At 43.1% G+C, this 19,756-nt stretch overlaps 1 protein-coding gene across 2 annotated transcripts in view; it reads right to left on the reverse strand.

Annotated features, from left to right (window-relative positions):
• The window catches only part of USH1C (USH1 protein network component harmonin), a 119,537-nt gene that overhangs the window by 69,887 nt on the left and 29,894 nt on the right, over positions 1–19,756 (reverse strand). For both annotated transcript variants that reach the window (XM_053287648.1, XM_053287649.1), the window contains exons 5-10: positions 9,473–9,581; positions 9,335–9,359; positions 7,806–7,863; positions 5,818–5,921; positions 4,370–4,454; positions 327–386 (exon numbers count right to left, since the gene is read on the reverse strand). In XM_053287648.1, the coding sequence (XP_053143623.1) occupies positions 327–386; positions 4,370–4,454; positions 5,818–5,921; positions 7,806–7,863; positions 9,335–9,359; positions 9,473–9,581 (441 nt within the window). The remainder of the gene's footprint in view (positions 1–326; positions 387–4,369; positions 4,455–5,817; positions 5,922–7,805; positions 7,864–9,334; positions 9,360–9,472; positions 9,582–19,756) is intronic.

Below are 19,756 nucleotides of genomic sequence, written 5' to 3' on the forward strand. Positions count from 1 at the left end.
CCTTATTTTTGCAAATTTACCTAGTAGGAAGTCTCACTGTCAGTGGGATTTGCTCCCAAGTAAGGGTGCTAATTTAGAATTGCAAGTATGCAAGCATGTTGAAATAATGTCTTTCCATATTTAGAATTAAATCCTAGCTAACTATATTAAAATAATGGAACTCTAAGTAAATTTGAAATTTAATCATTATCTTTTAAATTGTATTTACCATGTCAATATTTCCCAAGTATTTGTTGGACGAATCCTTAAGTGTGCACTCATGTAAATGAGTTCATTTACATTTTATAAATAAAACAACCAACCTAAGAACAAGTTCTTTTCATTACCTCTTTGTGATCCACATTAGAAAAGTCTGTTCCATTTACTTCAACAATCTGATCACCAACCTAAAAGCAAGTAGGCAAGCCAAATATATAATGATGCAAGATTCCTCTGATTTATTATTTATTATTATTTATTTATTACATTTCTAGACCACCCCATTCAAAGGCTCTGGGTGGTGCACAACAAGTTTAAACAAACAAAAACAAAACACCATTTAAAACACACTGCTTAAAACAATTTAAAAACAATTTTAAAACAGTTCAGAACCATTTAAAAACAAATTAAAATACTTAAAAGCAATTTCATTCATTCATTCATTCATTCAATTTATATACCGCCCTTCCAAAATGGCTCAGAGCTATATGATCTATTTAAAAACCTTGGAAGTCCAGGCCAAACAAGCAAGTCTTTAGGGCTCTCTTAAAGGCCAACAATGAGCCTAAACTGTGGATACCTGCCAGGAGTGCATTCCATAGCCCAGGAGCAGCTACAGAGAAGGCCCCGCTCCGAGTCACCACTGGATGTACCAGTGGTAACTGGAGACAGACCTCTCCAGATGACCTCAACATGTGATGGGGATCATACTGAAGAAGGCACTCTCTAAGGTAGCCCAGACCCAAGCCATTAAGGGCATTAAAGGTAATAACCAGCACTTTGTATTTTGCCCGGAAACATTTTGCCCAAAAAGCCAGTGCAACTGATTTAAAACAGGCATAATAGTATCTCTCCGGGTTATCCCAGAGACCAGTCTGGCTGCCATATTTTGAACTAACTGACGTTTCTAAACTACGTACAAAAGCACCTCCACGTAGAGCACATTGCAGTAGTCAAGCCTGGAGGTTACCAGCTGATGCACCACTGTTTTGAGATGGTTCTCTTCAAGGAATGGACACAGCTGTCGAATCAGACAAAATTGATGGAAAGCACTCCTGGCCATAGCTGCCCTCCACCTGAGATACCAGGGTGAGGCCTGGATACAAGAGCACCCCCAAGCTGCATACCTGTTCCTTCTGGGGAAGTGTAACCCCATCCAGCATAGGAAGATCTAACTCATCCCTCAAATTCAAAACCCCCACAATGTGCACCTCCATCTTGCCTGGATTCAACTTCAATTTGTTATCCCTCATCCAGCCCATTACTGTCTGTAGGCAGGCATTTAGGGAATGAATGCCATTTCCTGATGAAGATGTTAAGGAGAAATAGATTTGTGGGTCATCAGCATACTGATAACACTGTGCACCAAACCTCCTGAAGAGCTTGCCCAGCAGTTTCATGTAGATATTAAAAAGCACTGGTGACAGAATGGAGCCCTGAGGGACTCCATACAATGGCTCCCATTTCAAAAAGCAACCATCACCAAGTTCCACCATCTGGAATCTGCCTGAGAGATAGGAGTGGAACCACTGCAAAGCAGTGCCTCCTATCCCCAACTTGCCCAGGTGATCCAGAAGTATACCATGGTCGATGGTTTCAAATGCCACTGAGAGATCCAAAAGAACCAACAGAGTCACACTCCCTCTGTCAATTCCCTGGTGAATGTCATCCATCTCAACCCCATAGCCTGCTCTAAAGCCAGTTTGAAATAGCTCTAGATAATCAGTTTACTCCAAAACTGCCTGGGGTGTTTAGCCACCATTCTCTCAATCACCTTGCCCAACCATGGGAGATTGGAGACCGGCCTATAACTATTAATCACTGAGGGATATAGGGAAGACTTCTTAAGAAGTGGTCTAATCATTGCTTACTTTAAACAAAGAGGCATCCTATCGTCCTTCAGTAAAGAGTTAATGATATTAACTAGGCCATCTCCAATAATTTCCCCGCTAAATAGAAGAAGCCAAGTTTGGGCAAGGATACAGAACAAGTGGTAGGCTGGTGCAGTAGCCCCAAACAGCTTGCCCATGTCCTCAGGCACCACAGACTGAATCTGATCCAATCTAATACTGCAAGAGGGATTGCTGGACACCATCTTAATAGACTCTGCAAAAACAGTGGAGTCCAATTTGGCCCAAATACTAGAAATTTTGTCTGCAAAGAACCTATTGAAAGCATCACAGCAGAACAGTCTCCGGGGACTGTTTTGAACTAGAAGGAGCCTGAATCAAACTCCTCATAACTCTGGACAGCTCTGCTGAATACGAACCTGCAGAAGCAATGCATGCAAACCAGTATTGTTTTTTTGCTGCACGCACTGCTTCCACAACAGCCTTCAAATGGCTATATGCTGTATCCTGTCAATTTCGATCTGAGTTCTCCTCCACTTGCATTCTAGTTGCCAACCTTGCACCTTGCTGCTTCAGACCCTGAAACTCCTCTGTATACCAAGGGGTTCGGTTTGACAGCTCAATGTCGAGCCAACCCATCAAGCCCGGTTTGGTTCGACATCGGACTCCACCCGGCCATTTGGGTGGGGGGTTTCAAGGGGGTGCTGGACCGATCTGGCCCAGTCTTGTTCGGGTCCAGTTTGGACTTGAACCGAACCAGGCCAGCTGGTTTTATGCACACCTGTACCTGCAGGCGGTCTGCCAGCTGTAATCTTCAAACCACCTGTTATGGAATATATGGAGGTATCTGCAGAGCAACTAATTTGATAGCAATGGTTGACATCCAGAATAATGATGAGATGATGCTACAGTGGAGAGACAATTTTCACTGATCTCCGCTCCCATCTAAAGCCCACTATATCTCCCAAAAATAGATCCCTGGGGGTCATGCAAAAACTGTCCCACCTCCATAGTGCAAGTGTAGAATTAGTCCAGATATCCGCCACTATAAATTATTACAATATGCTTAATTTTATATTCCCCCCCTTATGCTTTGACTTTTGAAAGACATCACTTCTTTTGATTCCTGACCACTAGAAGTAATTTCAAAATACTCTGACAATGTGATCCAATCAACATGATGTGCTTGGACTTTCAAAGAACATTTGACAAAGTCCTTTATCAAAGGCTCTTGGTGCTTTTTAATTTGTTCATAAATGATCTCTGAAGTTAGGAGTAAGCAGCAAGGTGGCCAAGTTTGCAGGAAACTGCTCAGTGTGATGAAAACCAACATGGTTGCAAAGATGTCCAAAAGGATCTCTTCAAACTGGGTGTATAGCAACAAAATAGCAAATGCAGTTAAATGTAAATGTGTAAACCAACACCTACTGGGGTAAAAGAAAACACCACCACCCCATTTTCACATTTATCCTGATGGCATCTGAGTGACTAATCAGGAAAGAGATCTTGGGTCTTGGTGGATAGGCAATGAAAACATCAAGCCATGCATGGCAGCTGTGAAAAAGGCACATTTCATGCTACGGATCCTTAGGAAAGAGATCAGAAGTATAAGTGCTAATATTATAATGTCATTATACAAATCTTGGTGCAGTCACATTTGGAATACTATATAAGTTCTGGTCATCACATCTCATAAATAATATTATAGAATGGGAAAAGTTGTATAAGAGGACAACCAAAATGATGAGGAGATTAGAGCTCCTTCATGCAGCAACACAGGATTAGACAATGGAATTTGTTGCCACAGGATGTTGTGATATTCACCAGCTTGGATGGCTTTAAAGGGGGATAGACAAAATCATAGAGGACAAGTCTATTGATGACTATTAATCTTGATGGCAATAAAATACTTCTAGGTTCAGAGTCAATATGCCTCTGAATACCAGTTGGAGGAAACAATGGCAAGAGAGAGGGCATTCGCGGAGTAGTGGTTAGAGTGCTGGACTAGGACCGGGGAGACTCGAGTTCAAATCCCCATTCAGCCATGAAACTAGCTGGGTGACTCTGGGCAATCATTCTCTCTCAGCCTAACCTACTTCACAGGGTTGTTGTGAGGAGAAACCTAAGTATGTCGTACACCGCTCTGGGCTCCTTGGAGGAAGAGCAGGATATAAAATGTTTTTTTTTTTTTTTTTTTAAAAATTCATTTCCTGCTTGTGGGCTTCCCAGAGGCATCTCATGGGCCACTGTGGGAAACAGGCTGCTGGACTAGGGAGGTCTATGGCTTGATACAGCAAGGCTCTTGTTATGTATGTACTCACCTCTAACCCTACTTCTGCAGATAGAGAATGTGGTTTCACATTGCTGATGAAAATGCCTGGTTTTTGTGTCGGACCACTGGAAATACTGGAGAAAACAACAAAAAGTAATGAGAATTACATTACACCACAATGCAAGGAATTATCCTCATTGCAATCTTGACATATACCTTGATATTTTCCTCGTTGTTTACTTCATTAGCTTCCGGTTGATAGAAATACATTGGATCAGATTTACTGTTGATGTGTCTCACCTAAACTCTCTTGATGCCTATCGTTCTGTACTAACTTGCTACTGCCAACATTCTATCACAGTCAAGACTGAATGCTTATCAGTATGAAGAACACTATGGCAGGTAGGGGTGTGCACACACATTTTGACGCATAACTGTTTATCCTCGAACCAGGCTGGTTTGGTGGCTCAGTCATGAACCAAACCAAGCCCAGTTCAGGCAGACCAGTTCAGCATCAAATGAGTGGTTGGGGGTAGGGTGATGGGAGAGGTAGTTAAAGAGTCTTTGATGGTGCCACTGCCCCCCTCCCCGCCCCACCGTGCAATCCATAGCCCAAGTGCATGTGATGCCTCTTGTTTTAGCAAGCAGCCCGCACAGCAGCAACACAGTTCCAGCCTCCACAGAAGTGTGGAGGCTGGAACCATGCCACCGCTGTGCAGGAGGCTTGCTAAAACAAGAGGCATCATGCCAGGGAGGTTGAGTGGTGGCAGCAGCAGCTGTGCAAGGCATATAAAACCCTTTAACTATCTCTCTTGACACCCACCACCCACCCTTTATTGCTTCCCAGGACCACCACCCCTTTACTCACTGGATTCCGCTTTACAAGTATAGCTGCTTGAACCACCGAACTGGTTCGGTCAAATGGGAAGGTTCAACCAAACCGGTTTAACAACATGCGGTTCAGTTTGAATTCGATCCAAATTCGAACTGAACTGCGATTTTTGGTTCATGCAGACCCCAATGACAGGAATCCTCTTTTTATGTCTTTATTTATGAACATAGGCTAATTGAAGAGAGTGAAGCAGACAATGTGAGAAGAGAATGCTGTTCACTACTGTTGTGATGAAGGGACCATGTTGTGCTGAAGGGAGCACTCCTCTTTGCTTTGTGAAATGATTCAGTAAAATAAAGGTCACTAAATATACTCAATGTATAAAACATTTCTATGCCTGGTTCCAGGGCCAAAAGAGTTGAGGTCCTGAAGGAGTTGAGGTCCTGATCCACAAGAGACACCATCATATGCATCAATATTTTTTACATGGTGCATTATCCAGCCAAGGTTAAGTAATTTTAAATCTAACTGGTTTCAAAGTGAAAGTCAAGCTCATGCTTAGAGTTCTACCACTGAAATCAAGGAAAGTTAAAAGTACTTACATTTGTCTAGATTGTGCCCATATTTTCTAGGTAATGAAGAGAAATGAACAAACGGCTACTCACCTGCACCCCATTCCCTTTGTACCAATCAAGCTTATGAAAACTTTCTTTTCTTTATGGTTTTTTCCTCCAGATGATGCAAGTCCTGCAACACTGCTTTTACCTTCCTAAAATGAAAATGAAAAGCCATGGAGTTTTGAAAACATTGATGTTCACTTGCTTCCATTAGCTAAATAGTAATGTTGATTTCCCACCACCTTTATCTAAAGTTTCACTTAGCATTTATCTAAAGATTCACTATAGTTTCACTAAAGAAAATACATACGGTAAATATTTTGATCTGCTTATACATACTGAGTATGACATGAACTATCATTCATGGTTCTGTGGTTAGATGGTTCTGTGGTGTGATCCTTATAAAAGCCTGTCAGTGCTGTAATACACTATCAAATAAACCCATAATCTTATTGTTCCTGACTCTCTAGCTGCTAACATCACATCATGGATATTGGAAACAGGCAATTAAAGCATGGATAGTATTAGGTACACCTTGAGTCACCACATTCAGGATTGTATTTATTGCTGTGGGAACCTATTCATTTCTATGATTCGTATTTAATTCTTCTAGAGGTTTTCATTACTTGTATGTACTGAATGTACTATATCATTATGGTCATAATGATACATAATTGATACAGTAGCTTTAAAAAAGAGTCAATATTACAATGATGACATAACTGTGAGTAAAACTGTATGAGCAAATTATTCTATTAAAAAAAAAAGATCAGCATGTCTTAATGGAAGGAGTATGTATGGGAGCCATTGCAGCATTATAACTCCAATCCCACCCACGGGCATCTGAAGAGGGAGGGCAAGGAGAGGCAGTTGTTCTCCCCCAGATTGAGAAATTCCCATTGAACTCAATGGGGCTTGCTCCCAGGTAAGCGAGTATAGGATTGCAGCTCCCCCCTACCCCAAACAAAAAAAGTCCTGTGGACACACATATTTCCCACCCTCATGGATACTGTCACTCAAACATAATAATGAGGGTAAAACAGTGGTGTGAGGGTAGCCATATCATTGAAGATCATAGTTATACTGAGCCATAATGCACCAGAGCTTAGTGGCACCATATGCACAGTTCTTGGTTCAATCCCTCACACTTTTAGCTGAAGGCAGTTGGATAAACTGAGGGAATAATCAGGGAATACCTTGACATAGAAAGCTGATATCAGTCTGGGTAAATTGAAAAAAATCTGTGTTTTGTATTTGTATCTCATATTTATTCTAAAAAGCTCATGATAGCATACATGAAGGTTATCCTGTTTTAGCCTCACAACCACTCAATGAGCTCCATGGTTGAAAGGGATCTCTAGCCCAGTCCTCTATCCACTATCTATCCGCTACACAACACTGGCTTTTCTGTGGTTCATTGGTCTGACTAAGAATAAGACAACCTTTCAGCCTACTCTCCAAAGGGAAAAGACTTGGGTATATGTCCATGGGTGTCCCTAATAACTTTTGTATATACAGTTCAATACAAACCAAATTTATAGCACATGAGAGTGGGCCCTAGGGGATAATGATGAAGCTATATTTTCCCATCTGCCATCTTGGTTCAATATGGTGGTCACTCAAAGTATAAGTACCACCTTTTTAGAACTCATGTGTTGAAAGTCTGATTAAAAAAACAAATTCACAGCACATAGGAGAGGTGGTGGTCATGAGGTATGTTGACTGGGGTATCCCCCCCGGATCTGCCATCATGTGGTAGCCACTCACATTGTAAGCACCATCCCTTTAGAACTCATGGGTTTACAGTCCAAACCAAACCAAATTCCAATACAAATGTTTGGGAAACACATGGCATACACATTAGTTCAATTTTCTAGTGCACTTTTAATAGAAAGCCAACAAGTTTGTACAGTGCCCAATATAAGGTATTGTAAAAGTAGATGCAACACAACCATTTGCTAATGAGCACAGACTTTGGAAAAATGTGATTTCAGCACAACAAAATATATTTTCACAAAGATACATAAATATCTTACCCCAGGATTCGATACAAACTGGTCTACAAACTGCCACTTGAGAGGCTCATCAGGAGAACTAAAGGAAATTAAAGTTTCATATGAACAGAAGAAAAATGCTGGGGGGTATGGGGTGCTGTATGGGTGTTTTCATGCCAAAGATCCAGTTGACTTGGGTTGCAGCTTGACCTACTTGCTGTGAGATGACTGGGATTTGTAAACAAATGGTCTGCTGGTAGGATAGATTATTCCAAAGAGCTTTGGATGGCCCGCATGCTGTACTTGCTCAGCTGCAAGCAATACAGTCCCAGATGACAGAGATGAATGATAGGAGTGACAACTTACAGGTCAAGTAACTTGTGTTTACAGTCCTTCCCAACAAATCTGCGATGATGCAATCTAGGACTTTGTCACAAACCACTTTAATATAACATATTAGGAGCCTTAAAAAAAAAAAATCTCAGCTCAAGTGCATGGTTAAATCTCAGTGCAGAGTTATATGTGCTTATGTGCTAAAAACTTTTTGGTGGGCTTTCATAAGGATAATGCCCCACTGAGTAGGAACTCTCTTAAGAAGTGGCATGGCTAGATTAACATTAGCTCTGCTTCACTTTCACTGATATAAAAAGCCCTTTCTCACAATTACATGAGAGGGCTACCAGGCAGGCAGCGAAGAAGGCTACTAAAATTTACCTTCCCTGCAGACGATTCGGTATTACGTGGCACTGACACACGAGCACTTAGCCCGAGTTAAGGGTGGCCTTGTGTCCTTAACCCTGGCTAAGCAGTGGGCTCCCTAAGTGGGTTTGCCGCCCTGCCATCTCCAGGAGCCACTTGCCTCCCAGTGGTTCACAAGCGCAGCCAAGAGCGGGCTTGGCTGCCTTAGCTGTGTGTGCGAACAGCCTTACAGTGTGCTCAACTCTGTATTGAATTGCAGCTTATAATCAATGCATTCTCTATTTTTCTAGTGCATTCTCATTCCTGTGATTGCAAGGATGGAGTATCTCTAGTTTGCAAACCAAATCAACAATTTAGGCTGCAATGTAAACTTGCAAATATAAAATGAAGACAAGACAAGACAAGACAGTTTCCTGCTAGGCATTCAAGCCATGGTATTTTCAGTAACCCTAAAGATGTGTACTTTTTCAGTGTGCAAAGTGTGAAAAAGTGTCCAAGCAGAAGAAACTAAAAAATATTCTACAAGGTACAATGGAAATCATTGTATACAATCTATATTGCTCATAAAACCCCTGCTAACTTGGCAAAGAGGCACCTTTTAACATGGTGATTCTCTTTATTTAGCAGGGGGAGAGTAACTGACCCTATCCACCCCCAGCACAGTACCTCCAGTGACTATTGCTGGTGTCTATCTTGTTTTTTGTTTTTGTTTTTAGATTGTGAGCCCTTTGGGGTCAGGGTTCCATCTTATTTATTTGTTATTTCTCTGTGTAAACCACCCTGAGCCATTTTTGGAAGGGTGGTATAGAAATCGAATAAATACATATATAATAATAATAAAATCTGCATTCAGGGTAAAGACCCGTTGTTACCTTTTGACAGGTATCATGCCAACATCTGCAATAAAAAAAACACATTTCATGTCAGTTAACATCATTTGCTTATCATCTTATCTAAACAGCTTGGAGTACGGAGATTATAACAAAGTATAAGAACAATTTTCTACTTACGTCTCACTTTTATAGACACAGTTTTCTTTGTGCGAATAAGATTAATCACTTCTTCATGGGTGCAAGAGGAAATGGAGTATCCATTAATTCGAACTATCTCATCTCCAACCTTAGATTAAAAAACAAAAAAGAGAGATTAAAATAAAAATGTATGTGTGTTTCAGAAGGAAGTCTGTGAGGCTGTTCTCACGCATAGCCTAACCCGGGTTAGGGATGCCCAGTCCGGGTTAGGCTGCACACGAGAATGGCAGGGATAGGGTCCAATCCCACTGGGGCCTAGCCTTGCTTTCAAACCTAGCTGTTAGCCGAAGTTAAGGGAGTGAGCACTCCCTTAACCCGAGCTAACTGCTCGTGCGTTTGCTGTGGTTATATTTTAGCCCCAGCGGACACAGAGATGGGCACTAAGAGTGTCTGTCTCCTGGAGGAATCCCCGGATGCATCGTGTGTGTAGTGCAGTGCATTGTGGGCTTCACAGAGGCTGAGACAAGAGGTCCCTGCCTCAGATCAATCTTCCCTACTCCACACATCACAGAGCATGATTGATCATGTGGGAACACATTCCAAGCTCCCATCAAGGACCAAACAATCATCTGGGGGGAAGGTAAGGTTTAGGAAGCCTTCTTCCCACACCCTGCCCTGGAGGTCTTGTGAATGGCCCCAGTGTGTGTGTGTGTGTGTGTGTGTTTAAATTAGCATTATTACAAACTGACAGTGAGAACATTCACACAATCAAAAACTATACCTGGAATTGGGAGCTGTGTGGGCTTCCAATATCCAGTTGTATGGAAGCAGGTTAGGAGGAAAAGCTGGGTAGAAGTGAAGTGGGTAAAAGGAGGAAAACCTGGGTAGCTTTTCTTCCTGCCTTGCTTCCACACAATCACTTCAACCCATGTTTTCTTCTTGCTTCTATACAAGCAAAATTTGGGATCATACACAGCCCCCAAACCTGGGTAGAACACAGTTTTTAATTATGTGAACAACCTCACCATCTTGTAAGTGGTGAGTGCTTAGGGAGCAAAAGTGTAAAGACAAACTCTTCATACAATCCAGAGGGGGTGGTCCTGTCATTTCGTGGCAGCAAAAACAAGTGTGCGGTGTATTATGGAGATCCCCCAACATCGGCAGGAAGCCCTGCAGTTCCCATCCTCGGGTGCAATCGGACAATTGAAAAAACAAGGTTAAGGGAACACTTGCTCCCTTAACCTCATTTTTAAGGTGGGCTCCAGAGATAGGTTTGCCGCTGGGAGCCATGGGGCTCCCGGCGGTTCTCACACACTGGCAAAACTGGGCTGGGCTTCCTTGGCCCAGTTTTGCCTGCACAAAAACTGTGAATGACCTCAGCATCTGGTAAGTGGTGAGTGCTTAGGTAACAAAAGTGTAAAGACAAACTCCTCACAAGATCCAGGTGGAAATCATGTCATTTTGTGGCAGCAGAAACAACTCCTAAAGGCTAACTTAATGAGGGTCTTCTCACGATTATGGAGAAGAGCCTCTAGGGGGTTTGCGAGGAGAGCAGGCTTAGTCTGCTCTCCCCGCACACGAGCAGCAGTCTGCTCTGGGTGGCTGCAGCAGCCACCCAGAGCAGACTGACCCTGCAGCAGCCACCCACATGACTGCTGGCTCTGTCACGGAGCCAGTCAGGGCTGGGGAGTTTGGGGGCCACACAACCCCCAGAAGCTCCAATATGCCCTGCGCAAGCATGCAGGGCATGCTGGAGAGACCCGAGCGGGGAGGCTGCTTTTCAGCCTTCTGGCCAGGGGTCTACTTGTGAGAGGCACCACGGCTACTCATGATTTTTAAAACTGGGTTTGCGGAATGCTCACTCTGCAAACCCGGTTTAAGGGATGGGCTAAGTGGACTAGCCACATGTAATCCACCGGGCTCGCCTGCGAGCCCAGTGGTTTATACAAGCAGAAAAAAATCGGGCTAGGCTCTCCTAGCCCAATTCTTGCTGCTCGTGGGAATAACCCCAATGTCTTTGGTGTGAGCAAATCCTAACTCACAACAGACAGTAATTTTTCCTCTTTAGGTATTTATCTACATTATAGCCATGTATATATGGTATATAAATATGATTAATAAATAAATACATCATGGATCTTGCTATGCCTGTTCATCACCAGTGTCTGCTAGTTGGGAAAGAGTCACACTCATATAGATCTTGCACTCTGGCTGGATGGGATATTCATTTCTGCTCTGCTCATACTGTGACACATCTACTGCTCTCTCTTGCAGTGTTTGATCGTTGGTTGAACTTTGTAAAATAAAAACCTTCTCTCTGTACTTGGGGTGTATGCACCATGCATCAAGTGACATGGGCTTTAACCTACAAAAGCTTACAATAAATGTGCTACAATAAATGTGTTCATTTTTAAGATGTCACAAGACTCTTCACTGTTTTCATTTACCATATAAATGAGCCTCTCCATCACTCATCATGCTCATTCTGTTGCTGTAGAAATAATTTAAACAATAGGGCACCCATATGGAGTCAGTCAGAAAGCACTTATTCATGTTGGTGCTTGATGTAGTGGCCATGCTGTTGATGACATGTTTACTATCCTAAAAGTTCAAAGGCAAGCTGGATCTAAAATTTACATTTACATTTGGCTCTAAAATTTACCTGAAGGTCCAGAGGAGCTGGCAATTCAATTGTTACCTTCTGTTCTGTCACCAGGGTATATGGTGGGAAGCAACACAATGGTCTTCAGTCATTTGGACCCAGTCTTCCCACCCACCTGACCTTGCCCATTTACAGACTTATAATGTGACTTGTTTGGATTGCTGCTGATCTAGATTGATAGCCAATTGCTGGGGACGGGAATAACTTAGTAGGGTCTGGAGAGTGAAAATAGGTAAGTTGTGTTTCCAGAAGCTCATTAAGAGCAACATGAAGATCTATACTCCATTGTACACACAAATGGTTTTGGATGAAAATGAAAAATAAAACATAATGCAAAAGCAAAAGTAAAGCATCATCTATATATGCAAGAAATAAGAATAGTCAAGCACAAAACTAAATTGCTTAAGGCAAATCCTAAATTTATTGATTTGTTTTAAACTATTTTTAGTATTTAATTGATTTTAATGTTTGTTTGTTTTTATTGTGAACCGCCCTGAGACCTTGGGTTGGGGTGGTATAAAAATGCTCTAAATAAATAAATAATAAAATAAATAAATACAACCTGGGATTTACAAAGTACTTTTTCAATTGAAACTGAAATTCAAGAGATGTCTAGCATCTTATTATACTGAGCCATGCCCTACAGATTAGTGCATGGCTCAACAGCAAGAAGCAGATGAAACTGTATGCCATGAGAAGAACCACATTTTTTTTTTAAAGTATGGTTCGCTGTTTAATTGCTAAAGTGTGCTGTCAAGTCGATTTTGACTCCTGGCAACCACAGAGCTCTGTGGTTTTCTTTTGGGTAGAATACAGGAGGAGTTTACCATTGCCTCCTCCAGCGCAGTATGAGAAGATGAGGCTATTCCCATGATCGACAGAAAGCAGGCTAAGCAAGCTTAGCCTACTTTCTGCCGATCGTGGGAACCACCAGGCTCGCAGGTGAGCCCAGTGCCCCCAAGGTGGCTAGCCTGCCTAGAACACCCTCCTCTTAAATGAGGTTAATGGGGAAAGCACTCTGTTAACCTCCTTGTGTTGCTCGTGTGTTGCCGTGGCGTGCAGTGACACATGAGTAGACCACTGCAAGCAGCCTCCCAGCCTTGGGGGTCTCTCCAGGATGCCCCGCGCGCTTGTGCCACCCCTGTCGGCTCCATGATGGAGCTGGCAGTTGCGTGGGCAGCCGATCCGACCGCCCAGGGCTCTGGGCAGGATCGTCTGTGGGGAGAGCAGGCCCAGCAGAAGCTCTTCTCACAGATCGTGAGAAGAGCTTCAATGCCTTTCAGAATCTCCCTATATCGCTGCTGCCCGATAGAGGTGCTTCCCATTGTCTGGGAAACATACCAGCAGACTTCAAACTGGCAATCTTCTGCTTGCTAGTCAAGCATTTCCCCACTGTGCCACTTACCTGTAAATGGTATGAGGATTTTTCTAGTTGGACTCCAAAATATTGAATATTGAAATATTGAACTCCCAGTGCATTATGGGAGTTCCAAGAGCCTCCAGGCCATCAAACCTCCCTGCTGCTGGCAGTGGTGAAGGATAATCTGTGTGTGCAATCCACACACCCAGCAAAGAGGAATGGATCATCTGTGGGGGAAGTAAGCTTTTAAAGGCTTTCTCCCCTCACCCTATGGAGCCCTTTCTCATGATCATGAGAAAGTGCTCAATGAATGAATGAATGAATGAATGAATGAATGAATAAATAAATGAGTGAGTGAGTGAGTGAGGCACTTCACACAGTCGGTGTGAAGCACCAGATGGGGTTCGGCAGGCAGAGCAGGTTTAGCCTTCTCTTAGCCTTAGCTGCCCACAGATGAGCAGTCACTCATTGCTGGGCGGTCGGATCAGTCAGGCTGCTCCAGTCAGGAGCTCTGGTGGTCAGGAGAAGGGGAGTTCTGCCGTGCAGCCCCCCAAACCCCAGGAAGGCACCGCGCAAGTGCATGGTGCCTTCCTGTGGTCCCTCACCCCTCTCCCTAACACCCAGAGTGTGCCAGCCATGGCTGCAAGCAGCTGCGGTGGACACGCAATCCAAAAAACAAGATTAAAAAAAATGGAGCACTGGCTCCATTAACTTAGTTTAAGGGGAGACGTAGTTAGATGGGCTAGCCACCAGAGAACCACCGGGCTTGCCCATGAGCCTGGTAGTTCCCATAATTGATCAAAACAGGGCTGGGCTCCATTAGCCTGGATTTGATCAATCGTGAGAATAGCTTTAATGAATGAATGATGAGGTAATTAACACAAGCGATAACTGTGTTCTACCAGGTTTGAGAGATGTGTGCGCTTCCAGTTTTTGGTTGTGTGGAAGCAAGGTAGGAGGAGAAGCCTCTGCCAGTCTGTATAGACAATCCTGAGCTAGATGGACCAATGGTCTGACTCAGTATAAGGCAGTTTTCTATGTTCCTATAAGGAAAACCTGGGTAGCTTTTCCTCTTGTCTTGCTTCCACACAATCACTTCAACCCAGGTTTTTTCCCTCTTAACTTGCTTTTCCTCTTAACTTGCTTCCACACAACTGAAAATTGGGATCACACAGAGCTCCCAAACCCAGATAGAATACAGGTTTTGATTGTGTGAATGACTTCAGTATGTTATTAATATGGAGCTGGATTTCATGGGATTTATTTTGCACAGCAAAAGGTGACATTTCATGGAGTGCAAACTTTTATCAGAAAGATCAGCACTCCCTCTAGGAAAAAAACTCATTTCACTGTGAGATTGTCATGATCCAGGACACACACATACCTCATTGGGGGATGATATGGACAGTTCAAGGGATGAGACAGGGTGGGTATGACCCAGGTGATCCTTGACTGTTGGGACCCACCACACTTGGAGCTTTTCCAGATAACAGGCTTTACTGGGGGTTTTCTGTGAGGTTTTACTGTGAGTTCAAAGTTGCCCCCCAAAATGGATTTTTTTTACCCCAGATATAGATTGGACTATAGTCCAAAACACTCTGAAAAACCCAAATTGTTGTGTGAGGTGCTCCCTGATAGCTCACAAGGACTTCGGGGTAAATTTGGCCAATATGTGAACACAAACCTCAATTCCAGAGGAGATGTGGACTAAAAGCCAGGTGTGAAAAATTCCCTGGAGAACCAGGCAAACCCAAGCTACCAGCTCCACTATAACGCAAGGACACAGTCCTGCTGTTGCCCTCTGAATCAGAGAAGCCCCCTTAGAATCTGCTAATTCTAGTAGAAGTCCCCCAGCGCCATTGGAGCTGGCACTTAAGAAATCAGTCAATGCCTCTTTAAGAAACAGAGCCTTCCCAAAGGAAGGGGTGGGGCCAACTCACTCCACCTGGGCAGCAGCCATAAAAACCAGCAGTCTGATGCAAGAGGCAGTTGGAGCAACAGCTCTTTTATGTTGCTATGCCCAGTTCCTTGGTGAAGCTAGCTGAGGTTCTGACTTCTTTTGCCCCAGAGTTAATATCAGAGGCCTGTGTTGCTCCTGGATCCCTGGCTTGTGATTGTGAGAATGCAGCCAAAGGGGGGGAAAAGGCAGACTAGCAACAACCACTGTAAGGATGCTGTGCTGGGGTTAGATAGGGAAAGTTGCTCCTCCCGCTCCCCATGCTAAATATAAGTGAATCACCACTTGAAAAGGTACCTCTTTGCTCAGTTACAAACATACAGGCAAATGAAAATAGTGCCTGGTGCCAATCCTGAATTTTGAAAACCCTGGACCCATCTCATGTGAATCTCTATGACTCTGCATCAGACACCCTGATTTGGGTCATTTTGGGATCTTATTTGGAGTTGATTTTATAGTTATACAGTTCTGATGACTGTGTAGTAGATTCTTAAGAGCTGTCTATGTAATAGATAAGAGTTTTTAAAACCTTGCTGGCATGGCAAATGACAGATTTCCAGTTTTACTAAGTGCTATAATATGTAACCTTTACAGGGTTATTCCATGAATAAGGCTGGTTGTGGTTTTTGCTTCAGTGGTGAATTGTCAGGTGGTGCACAATGCCCCCCATATCCCCTCATGCCTGTCCAAGTTCCACCCAGTGCCCCCTAACTGGCAGCATGCCAAAGAGATGGTGCACTAGCTGCCGCCACCACTGCTGCTGCTCCTCTTGCTCCCTGGATTTTAAAAAGGAGGAGAAGGTCTGCTCTAGTCCACCACTCTCCTCTCCTCCATACTTCCTCTCCCTCTCCATTCCTTTCTTCCTGTTTAAAATCTAGGGAGAAGCAGCAGTAGCGGCAGCACTACCAGCATAATGCCAGGTAAGCAGGAAGCACAGGAGGAGAAGTGGTAGCAGGGTAAGGGGGAGCAGGCTGCAGCAGAAGGGTAGAGTGCACCAGGAGCCATTTGGTGTGGCAAGAGGCCCTGAAAAGAGGCGTGGAACCCTGTTGTGCCACATCAGGTGCCAGAAGGCTTGGGACCAAAAGGGCTTACCATGATTAACAAGTAAAATGTGAAAGGGAGACAAAACAATGGGAGAATGGAGATGAAAGATGCAGGTATCACAAAGGAGCAATGAGAAATTACTTGGCATAATGAAATGCAGCAATCACAGCAGATGCATTACAGCATGGTAGGGCTGCCACTATTTTCCAGACAGGGCTCCCATACTTTAAACTGTACTAAGAGACAGCAAATTTAGAATATGAAGTTGTCTCCTTCATTGTATCTCTACACTCTTGCCTATTAATTGTAACTAGCTAATCTGGCGCATCTGCATCCCTAGGTGTCCCTGTCTCTCCCCCCAGTCTTCATTTCGTTTTCAGCCCCATTCTGTTCTCCCCTCCCCCTTCATCCTCAGTCCGTTCTCCCCCTCCCAGTCTGCTTTCTCTCACCGCTCACTCACTGCCGCTTTCCCTCCCTGCCAGCCAGCTGGCCACCACCTTTTCTCCCCTCCCGCCAGCCAGCCAGCCTGGCCGCTGCTTTCCCTCCCTGCCTGCCGGCCTGGCCGCCTCTTTATCTCCCCGCCTGCTAGCTGGTCTGGCCACCATCCACCCGTCCCTGCTGCTATCTGGCAGCTGCTCACAAACTCTTGCAAGAGCTGCCACAGATTAGCAACGGGTACGCTTAAGAGAAATATATAGATACTGCTTATTGCTTTATGAAATGGTCCATGAAATATAGATAGATAGTAGGTAGGTAGATACTGCCATACCACTATTAAGGGCACAAGAGTCCTGTAAAAAAAAAAAATAGAGAGAGCAACCCTTCTGTGCGTAGATATTGGTTTTGATTCAGAGCACTAATTCAGTTTCTTAGCTGACTTCTGGGTCATGCTGAGAGAATGGAATGAATCATGGTCTCCATGAATATTAGGTATGATATGCTTGCTCCACCTACTGGGCATTTTTTTAAAAATCCGCAAACATCACAAGTGTTTCTTTTTCTGTATTTCAGCACGCATTACTACTAGGGGTGCTCTGAGTTTTCATGGATAAAAATGCTGGGGGTGAAGCAGGGCTTCAGAGGGCAAAAGTGTTCATGAGGTTTTCCTTGCTTCCCTTGTCCACACATTGGTCACCATTAGTTTGCAGCTGCTTTCCCCCCTAATTTGTAGCTTTCACACATTATTGGGGAGGGGGGAGCAGTTCTTCCTGGAGTGATCCCATTCAATCAGGGATCACATAGACAGTTATGATCATGTCATATAATCACAAATATAATCAAATCTGACTAGATGATGATGTTATGAAGCCAAATCAGAGTGAGGGCAGAAAACACTGTCCTCACTGAATAGGTTTCCTAACTATCCCATGTAACCAGTAACCAGTAAGATGTGTCTACATGATTATCTTACACAGGCAAATATCAACGTAAGAGCAATGCTTCTCGCTTATCCTGGATGGATGGATGTTTTCATCCGCATTTGATACCCCACCAAGTAATCACCAAAACTGGGGGCTGTTTCAGTTTGAAGTTCTTTTCCACACACATATGGGTGCGTGTACACACACCATAACAACAACACCTGTTGTTTCAACTCCACTTAAATCACTACAGATTTCCAATTAATATATTTTGCTAATCTGTTCTTTCACTTATTTTATTTTCTACTTTTTCTTTCTTTATTTTCTTTACTTTTCACCAGAGCTCCATGGAGAACATTTTTCTCCAGAGAGAAAGTTGGGCAGTGACAAGCCTAGGGAAATAAGAGTCATATTCATTAACTCTACCAAAAGCCTATATGGTATCTTTGACAACTGACATCGGAAGAGAACTGAACAGCATCTTTGTAAGAAGTAATTGATTCAAGGTTTCACTGCATTAGCAACTATTTTTTCAATTGAGTAATCACAGAATAATATGAAGACATTTTTTAAAAAAACAAATCGTAATGGACCATTTTTCTGATGCTTTGTTTACTCAGCTTTCTATTCTAATCTTTAACTTAGAACTATGTTTAGATTTTCAAAAATTGATATTACCCCTGTGGCTTAGGTGAGGTCGAATCTGTCCACCATGTGCTGCAGTTTTGTCCTTTTTATAATGATAGCCAGTGCAGTCTTATTTCTCCCTTCCTATCAAGCTTTCCTGGCCGGACTGCTGAATTTTACACCACACATTTTACACCCTCCTTGCAGATATGAAACCTTCTACCACCTACAAACTTGCCAGATTTTGTGCAGCTGCTGTTAAGATCCATCAAAAGATAACCTCTAGCCCTTCTTTTTAGATGTTGTTATATGAGGCTTCTATGTTGGTGATTTACTGTATGATTTACTTCTTATCTGAATGTAGTATATAACTAATCAATGATCATAATAAAGCTATTCATTCATTCATTCAAATTGATATTGATATTGATATGTTAACCCCTGCTAACTGAACAGAGAGATACCTTTTAAAGTGGTGATTCTCTTATATTTAGCAGGGGGAGAGCAACCGGCCCAATCCAATCCCAGTACAGCATCCCTCTAGTGGCTGTTGCTGGTATCTGCCTTATTTTTCTTTTTAGATTGTTACCCCTTTGGGGACAGGGGACCATCTTATTTATGTATTTGTTTTGCTATGTAAACCACTTTGAGAACTTTGGTTGAAGAGTGGTATATAAACATCAGTAGTAGTAGTAGTAGTAGTAGTAGTAGTAGTAGTAGTAGTTATTGTTTCTGCAGTATTGTAAGCCACCCTCTCAGTCTTGAGAAAAAGCAAGCAAGTAAATAGACAGATAGATAGAAAGACCAATGTGAAATAAAGTTCAAATTTCCTCTCTTGCCAGTGGGGAGTTGAATTTATTTGTCCCAAAGAAGCAGCATTTTGCTGTCAGTATCAGAAGCATTATAGCTATACAGTGCTATGTTACTTTTTCTGCATTTGCAGGTCATCATTATTAGAGGCACTGAAACATAACAGATTATGTTAGTAAATTACATTTTTTTAAAAAATTGGGATTTGTGGAAGGCTTTCCATATGCAAAGTATCCCAGGAATATCATGCAGAGTTTAATGCTCCCCATTTCCCTAAGTGGCAGGAACGTCCAGCAGCTATTACAAGAGCCACTATTCATGCAACAGAGTAATGATGACTTACGTGCTTGTGAAGCTCTACTTTTTTAACATCCACTTATTGGGGCTGTTCATGCAACCACGGTCATGATCAGGTGGGCGTGGGGGAAGGCAAGGTTCAACCTACCTTCCCCCAGATGACTGCTTACAGCTTGGGAGGCATGCAATCTGTGCACCCACACAA

This window comes from Hemicordylus capensis, chromosome 1 (genome assembly GCF_027244095.1).
Source record: "Hemicordylus capensis ecotype Gifberg chromosome 1, rHemCap1.1.pri, whole genome shotgun sequence".
NCBI lineage: Eukaryota > Metazoa > Chordata > Lepidosauria > Squamata > Cordylidae > Hemicordylus > Hemicordylus capensis.